Source organism: Heloderma suspectum, chromosome 2 (genome assembly GCF_057233095.1).
Source record: "Heloderma suspectum isolate Gila_16-S chromosome 2, 16-S_ref, whole genome shotgun sequence".
Lineage (NCBI taxonomy): Eukaryota > Metazoa > Chordata > Lepidosauria > Squamata > Helodermatidae > Heloderma > Heloderma suspectum.
This window is the reverse complement of record NC_139459.1, coordinates 251620215-251644856: the sequence shown is the minus strand read 5'-3', so window position 1 is coordinate 251644856 and position 24642 is coordinate 251620215. Positions and strand designations below refer to the sequence as shown.

General features: G+C 40.7%; 1 protein-coding gene across 20 annotated transcripts in view; it reads left to right on the top strand.

The window, feature by feature from the left end:
- TCERG1 (transcription elongation regulator 1) overlaps positions 1-24642 on the top strand; it is a 55299-nt gene that overhangs the window by 1980 nt on the left and 28677 nt on the right. For 5 of the 20 annotated variants that reach the window (XR_014788380.1, XM_084838730.1, XM_084838735.1 and 2 more), the window contains exons 2-9: positions 1446-1671; positions 3559-3711; positions 3954-4209; positions 7438-7680; positions 12191-12253; positions 13617-13817; positions 20004-20152; positions 24206-24294. Coding sequence is in view for 19 of the 20 variants with exons in the window: in XM_084838730.1 (XP_084694856.1) it covers positions 1446-1671; positions 3559-3711; positions 3954-4209; positions 7438-7680; positions 12191-12253; positions 13617-13817; positions 20004-20152; positions 24206-24294 (1380 nt within the window). In the remaining variant the exon portion in view is untranslated. Of the gene's footprint in view, positions 1-851; positions 944-1445; positions 1672-3558; positions 3712-3953; positions 4210-7437; positions 7681-12190; positions 12254-13616; positions 13818-20003; positions 20153-24205; positions 24295-24642 lie in introns of all 20 variants that reach the window. The other 15 variants (XM_084838742.1, XM_084838737.1, XM_084838743.1 and 12 more) reach the window with 7 other exon arrangements.

The window sequence follows — 24642 nt, the reverse complement described above, 5'->3', positions numbered from 1 at the left end:
CTTAGTAAATACAAGTGTACATGTTGGAAAAGGCCAAACAAAGTTTTCATGATTTATACTTATAAATATACACTTTTTAAAGGATAAACGTAAATGTTAATGTGTGAAAATATGGTGAGAATGCTTTCCACATTGAATCCACAAATAGCACTCCGTAGGGATCTGGTTGTGGATCTGTTTTGGAAAGTTTGTGATTCCTGTGTACCATCTGCATGTGTAGGCGCTAATAGAATTACAAAAGGTAAACACATGAGTACAAAATGTCACATTAAAATCAGTCCTGAGTCCACTTATTGGTTCTCATCATAATTTTGTGGCCTGCAATACTAATGCTCTCAGTTCTGTAGACAGTATTTTCCAGAACTGGCAGAAGAACTTTGGTAGTGAAAGTGTGTCTTGGAGCCCCTGTTAATAAGATATTTTGTACATTAACGTTGATAACTACAGAATACATGTATATCATTCAGTTATGCACATGTATGCATTGTGGCTTTTTCCTTTTAAAATACCTGTTGAGTATTTTGGAAATGGGCCCAAGCTTGCTGATATTTTGAAGACATAACCTGAAATATTTATATGTATGCACCCTTCATAACTGATGCAATATGCATATATTATGTTCTCTGATATCTTTATCAAGAATACCGTACTCTGGTGTGGCCCCAGTGGAGCTGGCAGCGGCCACTTAAGGTATAACATCACAAGTTTACAATTTATATATAGCAGTAGAATTCTTAAACACCTTGATGCTATGCAACTCCCTAAATTAGAAGGTGTTTGAATAATGAGTATTGAATTATATGTCTGTTGTCGTTCGCCACCTTATAACCTTTGTTTTTTTCAATTTTGAGTCATCATGCCAACATTGGTATTGCACTGGCACTAAATGGTGGGCAAAATTGTTTTCCTGAGAGCATCAGAAGAGCGTTTGTTGGTTACAAAGGTGAACGTTTTTTCCTATATATACATTTACTAAGCTACCTCTATAGAGGGCTGGGTGGCACAGTGGGTTTAGTATACTCAAATTCTGCTTTAGGTTAAAAGTGAAAAGAATGTAGATGGTCTCATTCAAGGGTGTCGTGGGCACCTATTCACATTATGAAACTGTTGGGTGCCTTAGTATTAATTATCAGAAACAAGTGATTTAGAAGCCTTGGATGTATATAGGAGAGGTATGGGTATTGTACCTTGTGCCTGAGGTTTTTATAGTTAGGCCTGTGGGAGGGAATCTTGCAGAGTGCGTTTCCATTCTAAGTAGCCCCAGTCTAGATATTAATTTCTAATACTTTTAAATTGTGAGGCCAAAGCCTCCCCAAAAGTTTGGCGCCCCAGTATTGTTCGTGAGAACTTCTATCGGAAAGTTTTGACTCACTTATTGCACCAGTGCCCTTTTGTTGATCAATAAGTTTGAATACAAAACTGTTTCTCTTTGGTCTTGCTCACAGAATGGCTCAACAGCAAGCACTGAGATTTCGTGGTCCAGCTCCTCCACCAAACACTGTCATGAGAGGCCCACCACCTCTTATGCGTCCCCCTCCACCTTTTGGTATGATGCGAGGTCCACCACCACCACCCCGGCCTCCTTTTGGACGTCCTCCATTTGATCCAAATATGCCTCCAATGCCACCTCCAGGAGGAATTCCTCCACCTATGGGACCTCCACATCTACAGGTAAAAATGTGCATGGGATACATTTTGCGGGCAGTCCTAATTTTATTTAAAGGAAGGTGGATTCCTTTTCCCAGGGTAAAATATGTGGTCATCCATTTTCCAGTAGCGATGAAGATCTCATCTGTCCAAAGGACTGCAGTAGAATCAGTTAATACTAGGTGTTTGCTTTTTTCTTACTGACTACTCTTAATATTTTCCCTCAAACTATCCTAATTCTTGCTCTTTTTTTCATTCAACCTCCCAACTTTCAGCCTGCCTGCCTGCATAGAACTTCTGTCTGTTCCCTTTGTTTCTGGCAACAGCACATAGCCTTTTGTCCCTAGGCCTTTGTGAGTATTTTCCTCAGCCTTTCTTCCTATTTCACTACTCATTTACTGAACTCTATTTCCTCCTTTCTTTCAGATCCCTAGTTTCTCTGTCACTGTTTCTAAAAGCTCTCTTCTTTTCAGCTGACTATTCTGTTTTGCTTTGAGCCTCCCTGCCAGCCCAGCACCTCTGTCTCTTTGTTACCCCTTTCCTAACAATAGTCTCTCTTGTCTGAAGTAGGCCCTATGTGAAGTTTTCCCCAGGCCCCTTTTTATTGTCACCCACTTTTCTTTGCTTTCTGCCCCCTTTGGGCTTCTTTTCCTTCAACCTCTTTGCTCTTTTCATCTGTGATTCCCCCAGGCTCCTGTTTTACTGCCATTTGCATTCTTCACTTTTCTTCTGCCACCTTGCCTTTTAGGGCTTCTTATTTTTAAATTTGATTTAATTGGGTTCTCTTCCTCACAGCTTCTAGTTGTCCCTAGGCCAGAGATGGGCAATTGGCATCACTTATATAAACTGCCAGTCCAGCCATGTTGCGTTTCCTGGCAGGCAACTCCACTGCTATTGACCTCTCAAGTTTTTGTGTCTTAATGAAATTTTCTTTTCCATCACTGATGTAGGGTCTCTGAGAAATAATTTTCTAGACAACTGATCTTTCACCTCCCTCACAAAACCTTCATTGTTTGTCACATCATATTGTTAGCTGTTTCCTGAACATTTAGAATGTTTATGAACATTCCATGGCATCAGCGAGCTCAACCAATGATGAGGGAGTGACTCATTTCTAAAATATTTTCCTCTTTTTTTCTTGTGTAAGCTGATATCGTACATACAATAATTATATTAAGTTGAAATAATTATTTGCTGGCAAATGTTAAGTGCTACACAAAATATTACATGGTTATAGATTGCTTTTCCCAGACAGGCTTGCCTGACACCTAGTTTGTGTTCTTTTCATATATATTTTTCTACTGTCTTGTCCTGGGTTTGATGTGTGGTTTTGTAGATTTTATTTCTGTAGATTTTGTCAGTTGTATTGATGTTTTAAATCTTGTTTGATTTTTTATTTTGGGTTTTTATAGATGTTTAAGTTTTGTAAACTTGCCGATGATTTGGTTGATGGGAAATGTAAAAATGTCATAAATAAACGTCGGTGGTGTGAATTTACATCTCTTTAAAGCTCGAAACAGTGATATTAAAACATTAGCAAGCAATTTATTGATAGGTGTATGGAATTTTCTGCAGTGGTCAATACTCGCTTCCACTTTCATATATGACAACCCTGTAAATGTGTGAGAAGATGAATGTGAGGTATTGCATCAAAATCTTCTGTGAGCAGTCTTGTTTTGGGACTGTTCTAAATCTAATAGGAAGCTGAACCAAGCTGGTCTTAAACAGCTTGGGATTCAAGTTGGATGAACTATGAGTAAAAGAACGGTGCTTGTTCTTTTTGCATTGAGCACCTTGTTATTTTTACATTCAATACAACTGTTTAAGTTTCAGTAGAGTTTATGTTATTGCTCCTTAGTTATGGATTGGAACATACCTTGTAATATTTTTTTCTATTACATATGTTTTTAGAGACCACCTTTCATGCCTCCTCCCATGGGTAACATGCCACCACCCCCTGGTATGATGTTTCCTCCAGGAATGCCACCAGTTTCTGCCCCTGGAACACCAACAATGCCACCTACTGAAGAGATATGGGTAGAAAACAAAACTCCAGACGGAAAGGTCAGAATTATCTCTAGTAACAATAGCAGCAATTGTTGTCATGGCCGCTTAAGATACATATTGCATTATAAAATGTGATAACCTTATTGGTTAAGGTGGCTGGGTAATACAATGTTTTCTTCAGAATACTAAAATTTCCAGTAAATATACTGATTTGGAGAGTTTTTAGCTGTGAATTTCAAGGATGAATCAGAAGAACTAGGTTACGTACAGTAACTTAAAATTGTCTATTTTTTCTCTAGGTTTATTACTATAATGCACGAACACGTGAGTCAGCCTGGACCAAACCTGATGGAGTGAAAGTTATTCAGCAGTCTGAACTGACACCAATTCTGGCTGCCCAGGCCCAGGCTCAAGCCCAGGCCCAAGCTGTAGGCGCCTCCACACCTACTACTAGCAGTCCTGCATCAGCAGTATCTCCGTCGACATCGTCAAGTACTCAGTCCTCTACAACTTCTACTACTACCACAGCAACCTCTGTTTCACAAACCGTTTCCAGTGAGTAAATTATGAGGGATATGGGAAGGGAGGGGGTTAGGTGTTGACTGATTGAGAAATAAATTGTATCTTTGAAAAAATGCTACCCTCCTTCTTAAGGCCAAATGACATGTATATTGATGCTCCTCCTTTGTTTCTCTTCATATAGTCTCTTCCACGTACACGATCATTTGGAAACGGGTTGGTTCACATTTATAAACTGCCTCCCTCTTAAGCAGTAATTGTTTTAACATCATTGTTACTTCTTAGGGCTACTTCAGACATGCAGTGACGCTCATGGAAGTGCCTCACCAGTCTTGCTACTAATTTGTGCTCATATGGAGGCATCATTTGTGAGAATAAATGCCTCCACATGGATGATGCATGTTGTAAACACACTGATTCTTGTGGTGGCCAGCTATGTGGAGGAACCAGTCTATAGAAGTGGTGCCCTCATGTGAGCTTTATGGCAACTCCACTCACTCCAGAGGCACTCATGTTAGGACAAAAACATATTTCAACCAAAATATTCTACTGTTTTAGTAGAAAAAACACTTTTTTTCCTTCCCCCCCCCCCCAAGGAGGGGCTTCCTTTGGGATTTTTTACGTTCTCATTTATCCTTTTCTGACACAGATGCTAATTCCGAAATTGGGCAATGGGATCCACGTATGTCTATGGTAAATGCTTAACTTAGGACCTTTGAGGAAATTCTCCCTCAAAATCCAGGTGCTAGGGCAAATTCCCTTCTTGGTTATGGTAGTTAATGTTATCAACAGGAAGATGAATGGTTCCCTGGTCTTTTGCAGTTCAATCAATAACCCCGTCTTGTAGTCTTCCCACTTTTAATCTGAATTGCTGATGGCATGTACACATTGCCTCAATAGAGGGGAAGGAAATAATTGTTTGCCTTCATGTGAAACTTCTTCAGAAGGTGCAAAGATGGCCTTCCCTTCCCTGTGCATTTGTTATTAAGGGAATACTTAGAGGCGGTCTTGACAATTGTATAAAATGATGCCCACATCTACATAATTTCTTGTCTGTGAAGAAGATTTCTCATGTGGGAGTAATCCAAATGGGTAATAACAAAATACTATGGATAATGTTACATTGTTACCAGGCCCTATACAGTCATAGCTGAGAAACTATTATACCAAAAGCTCTGTTTGCTGGCTTACAAAATAAACTGAAAAACAAAAACTCCAAAATTCACTTCTCTTCCCTACATTTAGCACCTATTGCTCTTAAAATGCATTTCTTTCCTCTTTCTCTTCCCTATACTCTTCCTCCTGAGTTTGATGACTCTGCAGTACTCCAAACTCATGACAATTCAAGGAAGCAGAATTTGAGCTTGCAGAAAAAATATATATATATAGCCTATATCTAGAGTATGCTCACCGTGTTCGGCTTATATCACGGCAATTTGATTATTCCCAGCAGCATAAAGATGGATGAATGGCACTAGTTCATAAGGTGCTTAACACATTAAGGCTTCCAGACCTCTTGCTGATTACTCCTAGTATACAATAAAAAGACTGAATTGTGTTGTAGATTCCTTAAATGAAAAGTGTGGTTGTGTAAATACATCTAAAGTGTAAGTTGTCTTTTTCTGGCCCAGATAACCATTTTTCTAAACAAAAGAAAAATGTTAGTGAAAACATCAGGATTCGGTTCATATAAGCTATGGGAGTTATAACTCTCTTGCTGTACTGTCCATTCCTTGTTGGTGTTAATACCAGTGAGAGATCTTAGGGCCATATCCAAAGCTGGCAATCAGACAGCACTCATTAGGTAGTGCTATCACAGGGGTCGGCAACTTGTGGCCCCCCTGATGTTTTGGCCTAAAACTCCCCAATCCCTTACTATTAGCTATGCTAGCTAGGGCTGATCGGAGGTGTAAGCCAAAACTTCTGGAGGGCCACAAGTTGCCAACCCCTGCACTAGCGGGAATGACCACTAGTACAATGAGAACCTAGTGCTTCCTAGAACAGCCCCGGAAACTAGCCAAAACTAGCATTTCTCAAATGGGAAAGTTCAGCAGAGCTCCCTTGTGTGAACCCTGCTGACTTGTTCTGTTCTGGAAATAGTAGTTTTGGCTTGTTTCCAGCCGCTCTAGGAAGTATTAGGTTACCATGAGCTAGGGGTTGTTCTCACTAGTTGCAAGGGAAGCTTTGGATGCTGCCCTAGAAAATATCAGGGCCTTATGCAACAACAGTAGTTTATATTCGTACCTTGTGTAAAATTAAATATGAAAACAGTGCCATCAGTGTTCTATTGTGAAGTCTTTTTTTTTAAGGGCAAAAAGCTCCCATGACCTACTGTGGAATTAAACACTTACTAAAGGGGGGGGGGGTGTGTTTTTTTACAAATATGCTTTCTTTGACTAAGTGACGCCACATCCAAGTTCTAATAGTTTGTCCTAATATTACACAGTGTAATAAGCAATGTTAGTTTATTAAATACAGTCTCCAATCATGCTGCAGAATTTAATACTACATTCTGGTGCCACTTGGAGGTGCTATAGGATTCTAGAATACTTACAATCGCTGGATTCAAGGGGGAAAGATTGAATATATTTACATTATGCTGTGGCCATGCATATGCTGAACTGCTCTAATGATGTTTTAAAGTTATGTTTCGTATTACACATGATATGTACACTCGTAAGTCAAGGGACAGGGTAGTTTCCTTGTTCTTTATTTTGGCTTGGCATAATGTAAGTTCCTAATAATCCATTCTTCAACTGACTATATTTGCTGTTTGGTGAATCAACAGAAAACTCCTGCCACAGCTCTGGAGGTTTGTTAGGTGCATTGTATGGAAAATGTGGAGGTGAAATAAAATGCTATAACTGTCCTTTGAAGAAAGCTGAAAAATCTCAATATCAGCTCTTTTCAGAAATTTACTGTACATGTGATCTTGAGGTGAGTGTGTGCATGTGTGTATGGCGTAAATGTTCAGAGATGCAGAGATTATTTCATGATTTGTTGCTCGCGGCAGAAAGTCTTTTGAAGGGGGCTCCACCTTGAGGATCCAAGCTCTAATTTTGTAAAACACTTTTTAAGATGGATGTTTTTACTGAAATGAAATAATATGAAGACTCTTAAGTGGCTTCTCTGAAAACTGTATATATGTTCATAAATCACTTACGGGAGTATAACCAACTTTGCATTGATATGGTGGTGAGTCCTTTTAAGTATACAACTCATATTGTATGATACAGGGTTTCAGATGTTTGTTTTCTTTATCAGCACCTACAACACAAGACCAGACCCCCAGCTCAGCCGTTTCAGTTGCCACACCTTCAGTCAGTGTTTCAACCTCTGCTCCTTCTGCTACGCCTGTGCAGACTGTACCCCAGCCCGTCCCACAGACATTGCCTCCTGCAGTTCCTCATGCAGTACCTCAGCCAACTGCAGCAATTCCTGCTTTTCCACCAGTAATGGTACCTCCGTTTCGTGTTCCCCTTCCTGGCATGCCTATTCCACTACCAGGTAAATTGGGAAACTGTAACTGTCTTATCAGCCACATGTCCATGTTGTCAATTTGTTTGCACTCATGTGTCCACTGTGTATGGAATTTGCCTGAACCCTCTTCATTCAAAATATTCAACAGATTTGGAGTTATTAGACAGGCTTTTTAAAGTAAAAAAAAAAATATCCAGTATTAATTTTTATTGGAAAGAAGCCACATTCAGTTACGTAAAACACTATTTTTGGCATGAGCAGAATACATCTTGTGCTTTAAAAAACACAATGTCTCGGTCTTACAATTAATAGTTGGAAGAAATTCACCTAGTGTCCGGTACTTAAGTTTACAGTCCTGTAGACGCTTATCTAGAAGTAAGTTCCATTAAACTCAGTGGGACTAAATTCTGGAGAGACATGCATGGATTTGTGCCATAAAAATATGGTGTTAGGCCTTACTGACTTTAAAAAGTAGGTGTTATCTTGGGTAGAAGTAGGCTACTTTGAAGATAAGGAGAAGTGAACAGCTTCTATGGTGAACTATCGAGTCAGCTAATTACCTATGCTCTTCAAAGCATTAGCTGTAGCGCTGTAGGTTAAAATGCAGCTATTAACACCTTCAAGTTTAGATCATGGATGTATATATGTACTTGATAGGGATTAAACTGATGGAGCGCAGAAGACCTTAAATTTCAGTAGTTACGTTGCAAAGTGGTAATTGTCAGGTGAAATGAGAACACTTGCTAAGGGGTGGTATAAAAATCTATTAAATAAATAAGGTCAAGGGTAGGCCTCAGATTTAAGTACCTGTCTCTGCAGATGGAACTATGGATAACATTTTTGCAATGTTCTTCTTCCTCCTGGCAGTACCATGCACCCACCTGTTGAAAAGTGTGAGACAGAGTGTGATTTGGACAGGGAGAGTATTCAGTATTTCACCCAGAGAAAAGTGCTTGCTTGTCATGCAAGGGCTCTTTGGATCTCAGCCACATAGTTTCAATGTAAAGATTATTATACAGAGATTTGAGGATGCAGAATACATATACTTATTTTTAAAAGTCGCTATTAGAGTGTTAAAATTTCAAGTGGCATATATGCAAACCATGTGGAACAGTGTAATCTTTAAAATGAACTTGAAGTGGTCCATGCACCAGTTTAAATTCCTGAGATATCCAGGTTTTATTCTGTAAATGGAGTAAAGTTTCAGACAGATATATTTGAAGAGATAATCTTGATGCTATGGCCACATTTGGGTTATCAAATCCTTAAGTTGCATCCAGTCATGAAATCACTCTTTTCAGCATGAGCAGAATATAACTTCTGCTTTTAAAAAACACAATTTATTGGTCCTTCAGACTATGCATGAACATCATGCATCCACCTGCAGCACCTTTGCTGTTACTTCATTCTTCCCTTTGCACAAGCAGAGAAACAAGCCAGGAGCTGCAGTTAACCAATTATGTGCGAACTGAGAACTGTGGTTAATGGCTTCCTAACAAGCCAGGATTCAAGCAAAATTTAAACTGTGGCTTCAGATCCTGGCTTCTTCAGAAGCCATTAACTGTAGTTTCCTGGTACAGGTGTAACAGGAAGCTATGGCTGACTAGCTCGTTCTCTCACTTGTACGAAGGACAAGTAAAGGGGCTACATGCAGGTGCACGAAGCCCATGCATAGCCTGCTGTATTAAGCCAGGATTTGATCATCCAAACTTGGCCTGTGTGGGAAGCATATTTGAACATTTTATTAGAAAATGAATAACCTTGGCTTTTGCCAAATGTCATTGCGTAAGGCCTATTCATAATTTCAAGGATATTAATCACAAATTTGATCATTTGGGGCTAGTATTACCAGGGTTCTTAATCACCTCAGCTGGCTGGAAAAAGTTGACTTCTTAAAGAAGATATAGCCAATGCCAGTGTCATGCTTGGGCATTTATGTAGAGAGATGTTTTTCCACCTCACAAAGCACTTCTAGTTTGGCTATCGATATACCGGCCAAGCTGCTTGTCTTCGTAGTGGAACCTCAGGGACCTTAAAATATACTAGATGAAATTCCAGTAGTTATTCTGAAAAGTATCAACATGAGTGATTGCTAAAACATACACACTATCTCGCACTGGAACAAAGGAAGGAGGTTCTTATTAAGCCCTGCACTGAAGTGTGGATGATGGGGCAGAGCCTTAAAACATGCATCTCCTCCTCCTGATCCATTGATTAATGCAATCTCATTGGGCAACATAGGCAAGCTGTGCCATCATAGTGTAGTTTTTCCTGTTGCTGCCATGGTGTATTCCTATCTGAGTGCTGCCTCTGAACCTTGTTTTCCTGATAGAAAAAAGTCTTATCTAGTTAAGTAAATAGGAACGTACTGAGGAAACAAGAAGAGGCTGCAAAATTTAGTAAAACATTATAGGTACTGAAAATACATTCCATCTTGCACTATTATGGTAAGTGAAGAAGTACCAGTTCAGATTATCTCGTTCCCCCCTCCCCCACCCGCATTTGGAGCTTCTGTTATTTGGAAGCAAACAAAATTTTTGTAGCTAGAAACTTTACTATTTTTATAAATAATTATAGCTTAGAGAATGCATCACTGATGCAATGAATATGAACTTGAGCACACTCCGGGAGAGAGCGGAGGACAGGAATGCTATGGCATGCTATGGTCCATGGGGTCACGAAGAGTCGGACACGACTTAACGACTGAACAACAGAAGAGAATGCATGATGAAGCTTCATCTTCACTCTGCTGCATAGTTGCAGCCATGCAGATTTCCAATTCCCTTACAGTTAAACAAGGCCAGTCTAACCCAGTACATACTGTGTAGGCAAAGGGCTTTATATAATAATACTTGTAGGTGTTGAACAGTAGTTCCATTTCTCTTAGTTCATATATGAAAAGCTAGCTGTACATTTAACATGACAAGTTTGGCAGTGGAAATTACAACTCTCCTCAGAAGTCTTTATAAACTAAAATCTTAACCACGGTCAGTGATCTTCTACATGTGTGTGTTTAAAATAACCTCCAGTACAATCCTATGCATGTTTACGTAGAAGTAAGTTCCACTGTATTCAGTGGGGCTTACTCCCTAGTAAGTGTGTTTAGGATTGCAGCCCTATCCTTAATTTCAGGCATGTTCAAAACATGGTTAACAAGATTAACCTTTGCATTCATTACACGTTTGTAGCATAAATTCACTCTAGCAAATACTCTGCTTGACTCAGCTGTTTGCATTTTGTTCCATGCATGAATAAAGCTTGGGAATCTTACTAGAAAAGACACTTCCTGGAAGACTGATACAATACAAAAACCCTTGAATGATATTTTAATGTTTTTGTATTGGACACTCTTGGAGAATCATTTTGTTTTTTGTGTGTGTTTTGAACTTGAATTAGTTTCATTTTGTGTATCCCAAATTATGGGAGTGAAAATATTCCAAAAGGGATTCAGGAAGTGTTTACTTTTTTGCATTTCAAGTGTTAGAAGGTACTGTAACAGCTTGGTACCACTCATGCAATTGCCTCCTTTAAATGATCTCTTTGTCTGAAATCTCACTCCACTTCCTGTTCTCTCCCCCACCCCCATTTGCTGGATTCCTCATCCTGTGTGACACTGTCAGTATCATTTTTTAATTAGAAAGCAATTCTTGACTCTGTTCTTCTCAGTGAATACACTTAATGGGAACCCTGTAAAAGTCATCCTAGCCACAAGGGAGATGCTTGCAGAAAATCAGCTCCTATGTGGCTTGGGTAATGGTTAAATGACTAATTTGCAATCCATGTGGGTGCTGGAATGGAGATAGGAGTGGGAGAGGTGAGAGAAGATATAAGGGAGAGCAAATATAAGCTGCTAATGAGCCATCAACTCAGCTTCTTTCTTTTCTTTTTTGTCCCCCTTTCCTTGTCCCCCTTTGCTTCAGTTCACTTCCTTACCTTCAGCCTTGTCTTCCCCCCTCCGGACTGATACTCCTGTGCCTCTTAGTATGATTTTGTCTTTTCAACACCACCATTCTTTTATTTTCCCAAATAAATACATTTTTAAAGCTGCTATCCTGTGAGTACTTGGAATTCATTCCTATTGAACATAGTGGGGATTCCTTCCAAGTAAACATGCATAGGGATGCATGAGTTGTTTTGCCTAAATGCTGAATAAAGTTCTGTAAATAGACAGCAAAATAAGTATGACCTTTTTCTTAGTGTTATCTTTTAAGAGGGTGGAAAAGGCTGCCCACACTGCATTTAAATCCTTGGGTCATCCCCCCACCCCACTTTTTTCCCTTAAAAAGGACTGATGCATTGGCCTTTGAATCCTCTTGTTCAGTATAAACAGATTATTGCAGGATGTGTAATTGATCTGGCATAACTTTAATAAAATGTTAGTGCAAAATTGAGTGTAGACCTTCCTGCTTGCTTCTTATTGCCATTGGAAAAAAATGGCATGCTAAATTTGTAACAGGAAACTGATACTGCTCAGATTCCCAGTGGTAGCTGACGTATAGTGGCAGCTTTCCAACATGCTTGCTTATCCATTTTACAGGTGTAGCAATGATGCAAATAGTCAGCTGCCCGTATGTAAAGACAGTCGCTACCACCAAGACCGGTAATTTTTTAAAACAATCTTAGTCTGTTTTGTCTGTAAGTTGGCATGGTAGTGAATGTTGTTGTTTTACCTTTTATTTGCTTTTTTCCAAATAACTGGATCTCTATCTTTGTTTTCAAAGTACACTTAAAATACAGATTTCACATGTAGCCAGCAAGAAATTTTCCCAATTAACTGACATTATTAGTTTAATTAGCACAAAACCTCTGCAAATTTAAATTACTCTATTCATGTGAATCTCTTCCATGTCCATGTTTTGTTTTTGTTTTTCTGTGTGGGATACAGTATTAGTTTTTCTCTCCTGCCATCTGTACAGTGATCAGACTTCGTTTGCATGTTAGTGTGCTTGTGTATGTGTATATGTGTATGTAATTTTTAAATCAACATTTTAAAGGTCGTTCTAGATACATGTAGCAGTTGGTAGTCTGCATTTCTACTCAGTTGAAAAGCTAAGTAGCACTAAACCTGTTAACATCAAAAACCTTATATAAAGACACTTAAAAGCAAAAAAAATCTACAATCCAATTGAGAAAAACTTAAAATTAAATCAATATATTCCTTGCACTTCATCATAACTAAGCAGAGGGAATCATTCTGTCCTTAATTTAACTTGACATCTTTTTATCCTTGTAAAGCCATGCCACATAAAGTTCAGGTCAAAAAATAAAATGTATTTTATCATTTAGAACTAAAATATTTCTCTGAAAGTCACTACAAAGCTTTCAAATACATTAACCCAAGGCTGGAAGCCCCACCAGGCTGCATGGGCACCTAAACATCTGATCCCGAGTCCAAAAAACGGCTGCTGCCATCAGTGGTAGATGGAGTTCAGTGAGTGCACAGGGCTCTTTTCCCTTCCTTAGCATTGGGGAAACCCTGCTTGCATGTGTGGGTCTGCCTTGCTAGAGAAAAAAGACAGATGATTCCCTGATAACTCTGTAGCTACACTGGAGAAGCTGGTTTTTCTTTTTTTACTTTACTACTCCTCACCAGTGTTTTCACTTTCAAGAGAAGTAAATCACTTCCCATCTTTATTTAAGGCTCATCTTTATATATAGTGTATTGAATTGGAAATAACCTATTTCTCAACACTGATAAAATGGTGCAACTTCACACAATACATAACATACTGACTACATTTTGTGCTGTAAACAGCTGACCAAGGGGCACTAGCGATTAGGTAATGTCCAAGAATTATAGGTCAGTTACATGGGAAAACAGTTTAGATGGAATATATCTACTTCCAACATTAATAGCTTCATTTTTTTTTATAAGCTGTTGTATTTGCTAATTTCAGTTTGGTGCTTCTGATTCACAAAATGATACTTTATCAGTACTTGTTTTTTTATTGCTCCTTATGTAGGTGTCTTGCCAGGAATGGCCCCTCCTATTGTACCTATGATCCATCCTCAGGTTGCTATTGCCGCTTCACCTGCTACATTGGCTGGAGCAACAGCAGTCTCTGAATGGACAGAGTACAAAACAGCCGATGGGAAGACTTACTACTATAACAATAGGACACTGGAATCAACATGGGAGAAGCCTCAAGAACTGAAGGAAAAAGGTAAAGTATTCAGTTTTGGAGTGGTGTTATCCGTTGTGATTACGAACGTTGTTGACATTCATTCTGTTCCTTCCTAGAGATGTAAAAGTTCCAGAAATTGTGAGATGCAGGGGACACATTTTTCCCCAAGTTTTTTTAAATGGAACTTTTTGGAAAAATTGAAACATAAGCAATACATTTTGTACCTCTTTTTACAGATCTAAGGGTGCAATCCTATGCATGTTTAGACAGAAAAAAATCCTACAACTCCCAGCATTCCCCAGCCAGCTTAAAGAACCTTTAAGCAATCTCAGTGTATTATTTGAAGAGTGGCATTTTATTCATTTTTGTGCATTTCTGTTAATGAACATCTTATTTTTTGTGCATTTTTTGTTCATGAAAGGTGGACTCTAGCGGTAGTGTCAGTCCCATGCCTACACCATAGGAACTAGGCTACTGAGTTTCTTTGAGGTAGAGAGAGTTTATTCTAGTGGCAGCAGTTAAAAGGTTTTATAGCTGAGGCAGCATTCCTAGTAGTGAGGTCTAGTTGAGAATTTATTAATAACTGTGGCAGTGAGTTTTATAGACCCAGGCCTCACAGGTGGTGGTTGTTCTGTAAGACACATAGGTGGGATAACCCACATGCTGTTCCATTGCATCTGGTGACAACGGTAGGATAACCTACAGTGTGTTTTTTTTTCACATGTAGGTTTTAGATTAGAACTGCATTAATTGTCTGCTACAGTATCTAACCAGAACAAGCCCAGAAACACAGAACTCTGTAGAACAAAACCCATACTCTCAAGAATGCACATTTTCTTCCGTATGGTATGGTGACTACTCACATGTTGGGAAACTGAGCGTAACTTGGAGCATCCCTAAATGTCTGTCAGTAAAAGATAAATTATATCAATAATTTTAAGAAAGAATGGAAGAAATAATTATGCTGGGAATCTTAGAGCATTAAAAAAAAAATCTCCATTGCTTCCTTATTTCCAGGCATTTTACCTCTCTAGTCTTCCTATAAAAGTGTTCTTATTACATAGTTTTTAGACATCATTTTGCAGGGAATAAAGGCTGGGTAACAATGTATGAGTACCTTGTCTTAAATTCTAAAAGAAAATATTTCATAATCCAAAGCTGTTCAGTTTTTCGGGGGAAAACAAATATGATGGTTAGGGGGAAAAGGGGAAAAACAGGTTTTTTTCCGGGTGGTGGTGATGGTTCCGCGCCATCATAGCTCCATTCCTTACCATATGTAGTAAGAAAGTGATTGTAGAAATACGTTTCCATGTAACCAGTAACTACTAATGACTACCTTAGTGCTTGACCATGTAAGCATTATAAGGAAGTTGCATTCTTCATATTCACTGAAGTTCTGAAAAGGGAGAAAGTAGTGAAATAGATTTCTTTCTTTAAATATAATAGAAGAAGATGTTGTTCAGTCGTGTCCGACTCTTCGTGACCCCATGGACCATAGCACGCCAGGCCTTCCTGTCCTGCGCTCTCTCCCGGAGCGTGCTCAAGTTCATATTCATTGCATCTGTGATGCTATCTAGCCATCTCATCCTCTGCCGTCCCCTTCTCCTTTTGCCTTCAGTCTTTCCCAGCATCAGGGTCTTTTCCAGGGAGTTTTCTCTTCGCATTAGCTGGCCAAAATATTTGAGCTTCAGCTTCATTATCTGTCCTTCCAATGAGCACTCAGGGTTGATTTCCTTTAGGATGGACTGATTTGACCTCCTTACAGTCCAGGGGACTCGTATGAGTCTTCTCCAGCACCACAGTTCGAAAGCATCAATTCTTCGGCGCTCAGCCTTCCTTATAGTCCAGCTCTCACAGCCATACATTACTACTGGGAAAACCATAGCTTTGATTAGACGGACCTTTGTCGGCAAGGTGATGTCTCTGCTTCTTACTATGCTGTCTAGGTTGGCCATAGCTTTCCTCCCAAGGAGCAAGCGTCTTTTAATTTCATGGCTACAGTCACCGTCTGCGGTGATCTTGGAGCCCAAGAAAGTAAAATCTGTCACTGCTTCCATTTCTTCCCCTTCTATATGCCAGGAAGTGATGGGGCCAGATGCCATGATCTTCGTTTTTTTAATGTTGAGTTTCAAACCAGCTTTTGCACTCTCCTCTTTCACCCTCAACAAGAGGCTCTTGAGATCCTCTTCGCTTTCTGCCATTAGGGTGGTATCATCTGCATATCGGAGGTTGTTGATAATTCTCCCAGCAATCTTAATTCCGACCTCTGATTCATCCAACCCGGCATTTCTCATGATGTACTCTGCATATAAGTTAAATAAGCAGGGTGACAATATGCAGCCTTGTCGTACTCCTTTCCCAATTTTGAACCAATCGGTTGTTCCATGTCTGGTTCTGACTGTTGCTTCTTGACCTTCGTACAGGTTTCTCAGGAGACAGGTAAGGTGGTCTGGTACTCCCATCACTTTCAGAATTTGCCACAGTTTGTTGTGATCCACACAATCAAAGGCTTTAGCGTAGTCAATGAAGCAGAAATAGACGTTTTTCTGGAATTCTCTTGCTTTCTCCATGATGCAGCGAATGTTGGCGATTTGATCTCTAGTTCCTCTGCCTCTTCGAAACCCAGCTTGTACTTCCGGTAGTTCTCGGTTCGCATACTGCTGAAGCCTAGCTTGTAGGATTTTGAGCATCACCTTGCTGGCATGTGAAATGAGCGCAATTGTGCGGTAGTTTGAACACTCTTTGGCGTTGCCCTTCTTTGGAATTGGAATGTAAACTGACCTTTTCCAGTCTTGTGGCCACTGTTGAGTGTTCCAGATTTGTTGGCATATTGAATGCAGCACTTTAACAGCATCATCTTTTAGGATTTTAAATAGCTCGGCTGGAATACTGTCATCTCCGCTAGCTTTGTTTTTACTAATGCTTCCTAAGGCCCACTTGACTTCACTCTCTAGGATGTCCGGCTCAAGTTCAGTGACCGCACTATCTTGGCTATCAGGGCTATCAGGGACATTCAGATCTTTCCTGTATAGTTCTTCTGTGTATTCTTGCCACCTCTTCTTAATCTCATCTGCTTCTGTTAGGTCCCTGCCTTCTTTGTCCTTTATCATGCCCGTCTTTGCACAAAACGTTCCCTTGAGATCTCCAATTTTCTTGAAGACATCTCTAGTCTTTCCCATTCTATTGTTTTCCTCAATTTCTTTGCATTGTTCATTTAAGAAGGCCTTCTTGTCTCTCCTTGCTATTCTCTGGCACTCTGCATTCAGTTGGGTATATCTTCCCCTTTCTCCCTTGCTTTTCGCTTCCTTTCTTTCGTGAGCTACTTGTAAAGCCTCATCAGACAGCCACTTTGCTTTCTTGCATTTCTTTTTCTTTGGGATGGATTGAGTTGCTGCCTCCTGAACAATGTTACGGACCTCCGTCCATAGTTCCTCAGGCACTCTGTCTATCAGGTCTAATCCCTGAAATCTATTCCTCACCTCCACTGTATATTCATCAGGGATATGATTTAGGTCATACCTGAACGGTTTAGTGGTTTTCCCGACGTTCTTCAATTTCAGCCGAAATTTTGCAAGAAGCAGCTCATGATCTGAGCCACAGTCAGCTCCAGGTCTTGTTTTGACTGACTGTATGGAGCTTCTCCATCTTTGGCTGCAAAGGACATAATCAATCTGATTTCTATATTGACCATCTGGTGACGTCCATGTGTAGAGTCGCCTCTTGTGCTGTTGGAAAAGAGTGTTTGCTATGATCAGCGTGTTCTCTTGGCAAAACTCTATTAGCTTTTGTCCTGCTTCATTTTGTACACCCAGGCCATGCCTGCCTGTTATCCCGGTGATTTCTTGACTTCCTACTTTAGCATTCCAATCCCCTATGATGAAGAGGACATCTTTTTTTGGTGTTAGTTCTAGAAGGTGTTGTAGGTCTTCATAGAACCGATCAACCTCAGCTTCTTCGGCCTCAGTGGTTGGGGCATAGACTTGAATTACTGTGATGTTGAATGGTTTGCCATAGAAGAAGATACATTAAATTAAATTAGACTTCCTCTGATAACTAAGTCTCTTATACTCTTTTTTCTTGTCCTGTCTTATGCCTCTTAGAGACTTGTTAATCATTTTGTTGACTTGGAATCCGGCTCCCTCTTGTTTGTTTTTGAAGTGTTGTTTATGTTCCAGAGTTTCCTCCTATCCAGCAATTTTCTGTCTTCTCTGACTTTGTCATTGTTTGTCTCTCATTTTTGTCCTTTATTTTCATGGTTTCAGCTACTATCGTTGCGGTATCGATCATAGATCTATTTTTCCTCACTGATATTTCAACATCTGTCCAATCCCATATTTCTACCTGACCAAATATTTTTTCCTGGATGCTGTCACAGCATCTCAAACTGAAAATCGTAGATCCAAATTTTCCCACCCAACCATTCCTTCTCAGATGTATCTCTATTACTGTACTTCTTTCTGAGGCAAGCAACTATGGTAATTTCTGACCTACATAAGAACATAAGAAGAGCCATGGTGGATCAGATCAAAGGTCCATCTAGTCCAGCATTCCGTTCCCACAGTGGCCAGCCATCTGTCAACCAGGAACCCACAAGCAGGACTTGAGTGCAACTGCACCCTCCCGCCCACGTTCCCAGCAATGGTGTATATAGGCATAGTGCCTCTAATACTGGAGGTAGCACATAGCCATCAGGAGTCATAGCCATTGATAGCCTTCTCCTCCAGGAATTTGTCTAACCCCCTTTTAAAGCCATCCAAATTTGTGGCCATCACATTGTCTTATGGTAGCGAATGCCGTAGTTTAACTATGACAAAGGACTTTGACTTTTGACAAAGTCCTTCCTTTTATTTGTCCTGACTCTCCCACCAATCAGTTTCATGGATGACCCCGGGTTCTAGTATTATGAGAGAGGGGAAAATGTCTCCCTATCCACATTCTCTACACCATGCATAATTTTGTACACCTCTATCATGTTTCCCCTTACCCTCCTTTTCTCCAAGCTAAACAATCCCAGCTGTTGTAACCTTCCCTCATAGGGGAGTTGCTCCAGCCCCTTGATCATTTTAGTTGCCCTTTTCTGCACTTTTTCCAGCTGTATCTCTTTTTAGGTGTGGTGAACAGAACTGTATATAGTATCCTAAGTGTGGTCGCACCATAGATTTGTATAAAGGCAGTATGATATTGGCAGTTTTATTCTCAATTCCCTTCCTAATTTTGCTCCAGATTTTTCTTCTTCCCCGCAGCTCCTTTTCACAACACAATCATTGTTGCCTTAATCAGCCTTTTTTTTTTCCTTTCTGGTGTGGAAAGGAGGAATGAGAGTGAAACTGGAAAATGGTGAAATGCTGCAGAAGTAGAGATGCCAAGGGAAGTAAAAGGGGAATTTGGGTTACATCGTGCTGGTAGAACTCTGCGTAGTGGGACCTTTCTTCTTGCTCCCCCATGCAACCCTTTGTGCTAACTGAAAATCGGCTCTAGGGGGGTTTCACAACCTTCTGGGGCAGATTTTGAGGGCACACGGAGGGCTGCGGTGGGGTATCACCCCCTCCCAGTTCCATTGACGGAACTGCTTCTGTCATTGGGATGACAGCATTGAAAATAAACTTTTGAAATGTTCCTCTGCCTTCTCTCATCCAGTCAGTCAATTTCCAAAGCAAACCTTCCTATTTTTAAAAACGTTTACCTGCAGTTGGAATGAAGTTTGTTGATTGGCAGGTATTTGGAAGGAATATTTTCTCAGGGTGAGGGGTGGAGGCCAGGGCTGCAAAGGTGGAGCATAGTACTTGGAGAGGGAAGCAAAAAAGACTGGGTAGAGGAAGCATCCCCCAAAGAGAGGGAGAGAAACACAAAACTGAGCAGAACCGGAGAGCAACTGAAAATGGTGCGGCTAGCTGCCCCCACCCCAGCCCACAATTTGGTTCTGCAGTATTTCCAGAAAGGAAAGGTAGGGGGGAAGGAAACTTGCTGATGCCATTCATAACTGGACAATAGGCTCTTTCCCAAAAATCTATTCCAGTTTTTTCTGGCCGCGAAAGTTAGCTGCTATACTACAACCTCCCTCCCTGGGTATACTTACTCACCAAGATCAAAGTCTCTCTCATCCCTGGTTTGTTAGTGAGTGGCTTTGTTGAAGACCAATTATGAAAATTACGCTGATGAGAAAACAGGTATAGTAATTTTGAATTTACAGAAAGTGGAAAGTAAATAAATGATATTTCTTCCTAGAAAAAGTAGAAGAGAAGATGAAAGAAAGCATTAAAGAACCTCCTGAGGAACCATTGCCTATGGAGACAGAAGAGGAGGAACCCAAAGTTGAACCTATCAAGGAACTTATAAAGGAGGTAAAAGACCTAACGCAGCTAACACATCTACAGGTTAATTTATTTATTTATTCATTTATTTATTATACTTCTATATCACTTGATATTTTTTTAAAAGACCTAAGTGGTTCACATTAAAGTGTGTGTGTGTGTGTGTGTGTGTGTGATACAATAGATAAATAATTTAAAACTTTACAACAAATATGACAATAAAACAGGGCAGTGAGATCCATTACAGGTCAGGGAAAGCCTGTGTGAAAAAGTACATTTTTGAGAGGCATTTGAACCCTACCAGTTTCTGCCTCCTGAACCATATGCAGGAGTGTTCCAAATGGTGGATGCCACTGTTGAGAAGGCCCACTTACATGCTGTTACCTGGTGATGTTCCATTGGTTGTTTAACCACCAGTAAGTCCTCCTTAGAAGATCTCGGGTCAGCTTGGTGAATGTAGGAGAAAGCTGTCTAGCTATCCTAGTCCTGACTCATTTAGAACTTTTTATGTTAACAACAGAACCTTGAACATGACTCAGTAGCTAATAGGCAGCCATTGCAATTTTTTTTAACACATGTAATACGTGTATAGCTAGGCATGCCACTGAGCGCGCTAGCCACTGCATTCTGCACTAGCTGCAGCTTCCGAACCAGGCACAAGGTGAGCCCCACATAGAGCACATTATCATAGTCTAGTTGTGAGGTTACCTGTGCATGGATCACAGTGGGTAGGCTATTCCTATCCAGCAATGGGTGTAGTTGGCACACTAGTTAAAGGTGGTAATGGGCCATTGAGGTCACCTGGGCCTCCAGTGATAAAGATGGGTCCAGGAGCTCCCCCAGACTACATACCTGTTCCTTCAGAGGGAGTGCAACCCTGTCCAGAACAGGAACCCCATCCAGAACATGAAAACAACCCAATTCCTGGACCTGGGAACTGCCCACTCATAGGGGTTATCAGGATTCAGTTTATTAGCCCTCATCCAGCCAATAATTGCATCTAGGCATCAGTTCATAAAATGCAGCGTCTCCTGATTCAGATGTCACAGAGAAATAGAGCTGGATGTCATCAGCATACTGATAACACCTTGCCCCAGATCTAATGACCACTCCCAGTGGCATTATATAGATGTTGAACAGCACTGGGGACAAAATAGTGGGAGGGGTTGTAGCTCAGTGGTAGAGCACCTCCTTTGCATACAGAAAGTCCCAGATACAAGCCCCAGTTCCTTCAGGTAGGGCTAGGAAAAATTCCTGTCTGAAACCCTGGTGCATTGCTACCAGTTAGTGTTGACAGTATTGGGCTAGAGTGACCAGTGGTCTGGTTCAGTATAAGGCAGCTTCCTATGTTCCTAGTGTCCTGTGGCACCTCACAGTTTAGCTGTCAGGGAGCTGAGGTACAGTCACCTGCTGTTGTTCTCTGGAACCGAGCCAAGCCGTTGTAGAACAGTGCCCCTAACTCATGGAGACGGTCCAGGAGGATACAAGAGTCAATGGTATCAAAAGCTGCTGGGAAATCAAGAAGTAACAGGTCATGCTCCCCCTGTCTCTCTACAGAAGAAGGTCATCCATCAGGGCAACCAGGACCGGGTCTGTCTTAAAACTGGGCCTGAACCCAGACTGGGTAATCAGTTTCATCCAAGAGCAGCTGCATCTCAGACAGCTCATCACTGCTGTCTCGAGCACCTTATCCCAAAAGGGGGTATTTGTGACCATACAATACTTAGTATAACTCTCTGGATCCAGGGAGGGCTTTTTCAGGAGTGGTTGTACCACCACCTCTTCCAAGGCAGCACGGACCACACCATCAGGCAACGATGCATTCCATACTCCCTTAATCCACCCTGCCAGTCCCTCGCAGCGAGCTTGAAGAAGCGATGATGGGCCAGGGTCAAGAGAGCATGTGGTGGGTCACACAGATGCAGGCGTCTTGTCCACATCCTGAGGCGTCAAAACAAATCGATCCCACAAAACAGGACAAGACGATGTACTGGACACCTCAACAGGCACTGTATCTGTAGTAGCATTCAAGTCAGCATGAATTTTGTCCTCAAAGTGTTTGACAGACTTGTCACAATGAGCCTCTAGAGGGCTCCAGTACTGTATTCGCTAAGATAGATTAAAGCAACCCCCAGACAACTCAAAAGGGCTCAGCTTGGATGGCTACTCAAGGATGCAGTGGAGGTGGCAAAATAAGCCTTTGCTGCCTTCACTGTTACAACGTAGGTGTGATTATGCTTTTTCACATGTCTGGTCACCTTCATGGCAAGACTTGAGCTCCAGCCATCTTCAGGCCTGTTTCGGTACACCAGGGACCCATCTGAACTTCCCAGTACCTGTGAAGTACCAAAGAGGGCACTCAGGAGCAAGTATGTCAGTGGCCCATCACGCCTCCCCACAGCATGACAAAGATTTAAACAGAATCGCCATCTCTAGCTACTGGAAAATCCCCTGAGCATTCAGAAATCCATCAGATTCCATAAGCGTCTGGGGGCAAACCATTTTAATGGGTCCCCCACTTCTGCTGGGAGTGACTGGCCAAATGAGATCCAACTCCACCAGGAATTTAGCATTAGTTTACTCTATTGGCATGTAAAAACAAAGCTGGGGACAAAGAATATAATAGAGAGAAAGTTAAACTTAATCCAGTCATCTTCAAATAAAAGAACTTATTTGCTCTTCACTTTGTATAATGTCTGAAACATATTGACAGCTTTCTGATTGAATAATGTGTTCTTATATTTTAGGAACTGATTAGAAGAATATTAAGTTATTTTTAAAAATACAACAGAAAGCCAGTATTGTGAATAGTAGCAGGATTTTTGAGTTACAGGGAGTGTGGGGGGAGCTGTTTTTTTTTTTTAAAGCACAGGTGCAATGTCTTAAATATTGAAAACTTGTCAATTACATTTAAACAATTTAAAGAAGTGGTATTGTACAGTTTCTGCAAGTGACAAAGAACATAGAAAGCAAAAAGATACATCAAACTTTGACAGGTTTTATATTGCTGAGGTTTTAACACAGGTATTATTTTTCTAAATTTTTACGTAGTGTTTCTTAAACCCCAATATGAACAGACTTTTTTTGACAGAAAATTGACAGAAAATTTGACAGAAAATTGTCTTATACATTCACTATACTTAGGTGTCTCCTAGAGTATACTGTCTTCCAAAATATCTGTCTTTAGCTTTCTATATGGAGAGAATCCTTCCCATTTATTTTGTTCTGAATACTGCCTCTTTATCCTTTGTGTTGTTAGCTTCAACACAGATACAAAAGGTTGTATCCAGAGGTGTCATTCCACTAACGCAAAGCTTCTACAGCTTGCGGAAATCCAGTTTTCATCCTCACACAAATGTCAAATCTAATACTTCAATTTCATTTGCATAAGCACTTTCAGAACTCATTACACTGAGTGTAATGCGCTGGCTACTAGTTGTTTTCCAAGCCAAATTCATGGTATTGGTTTTGACCTTTAAAACCCTATACGGTTCCGGCCCAGCCTATCTCAAGGAGTGCCTCCAGCAACACCAGACAGGCCGCCCAACAAGATCAGCCTCGGATGGCCTTCTCTCTGTCCCATCAGCCAGGACAGCTAGGCTGGTGAGGATGAGGGAGAGGGCCTTCTCTGTGGTGGCCCCCACTCTGTGGAACTCTCTCCCTGGGGGACTCCACCATGCCCCCCTCTTTAATGAGCTTCCGCCACGCACTGAAAACTTGGTTATTCAGGCAGGCATTTGGGGTGCGTTAAGGTATTTTTAAATAATGTTTAATGTGTAATTTTACTGTTTTAAATTGTACTGTTGTACATTGCCCAGAGTGGCCGTGTGACCGGCCAGATGGGCGATTAAGAAATTTAATAAACAAATAAGAAATAAATATAATAATTACGACTTCATTACTTTTTCTAAACCACCTTGGTTGGTCCTGGAAAGGTGGTATAGGAAGACATAAATAAATAACACTAGGTACTGCTAATGCTAATTGTTCTACTAGTGCTTGTGCAACCACTAGTGAAACAATGCTACAAAGCTTTTTCCTCTAGGTTTACATTGGATACGACCAAGTAGCTGATCTTAGACTCTAATTGATTTCTACAACCTTCGGTCTCACCAGGAGCCAAAAGAAGAAGAAATGACTGAAGAAGAAAAGGCAGCTCAAAAAGCAAAACCTGTGGCTACTACCCCTATTCCTGGTACTCCATGGTACGTAGCCATTTTTCTCAAATTGAAAGATTAATGTGTTATAAATAATTTTTAAGATTACCCCTACTGATATGTAGTGATGGGCAATCTTACCCTGGGTGAATTGGTTATTTCCTCAGATAATAAAGAACTCACCCATGTAAGCTTGGACAAGAGTTCTCCCTTAATACGAATTCTCGTTCCATGCAAGCGAGCTTTTGCAGATGCACAGTATATAAGTGCATCTTGGGAGCTGTAGTCTGAAAACACATGGTGGATCCTGACATCATGCATCACCATGTTATGTCCCCCTTCCTGACTGGTTGTTTTGCCTGCCCTCTCACAGAAAAACTCCACCCACCAGCAGCA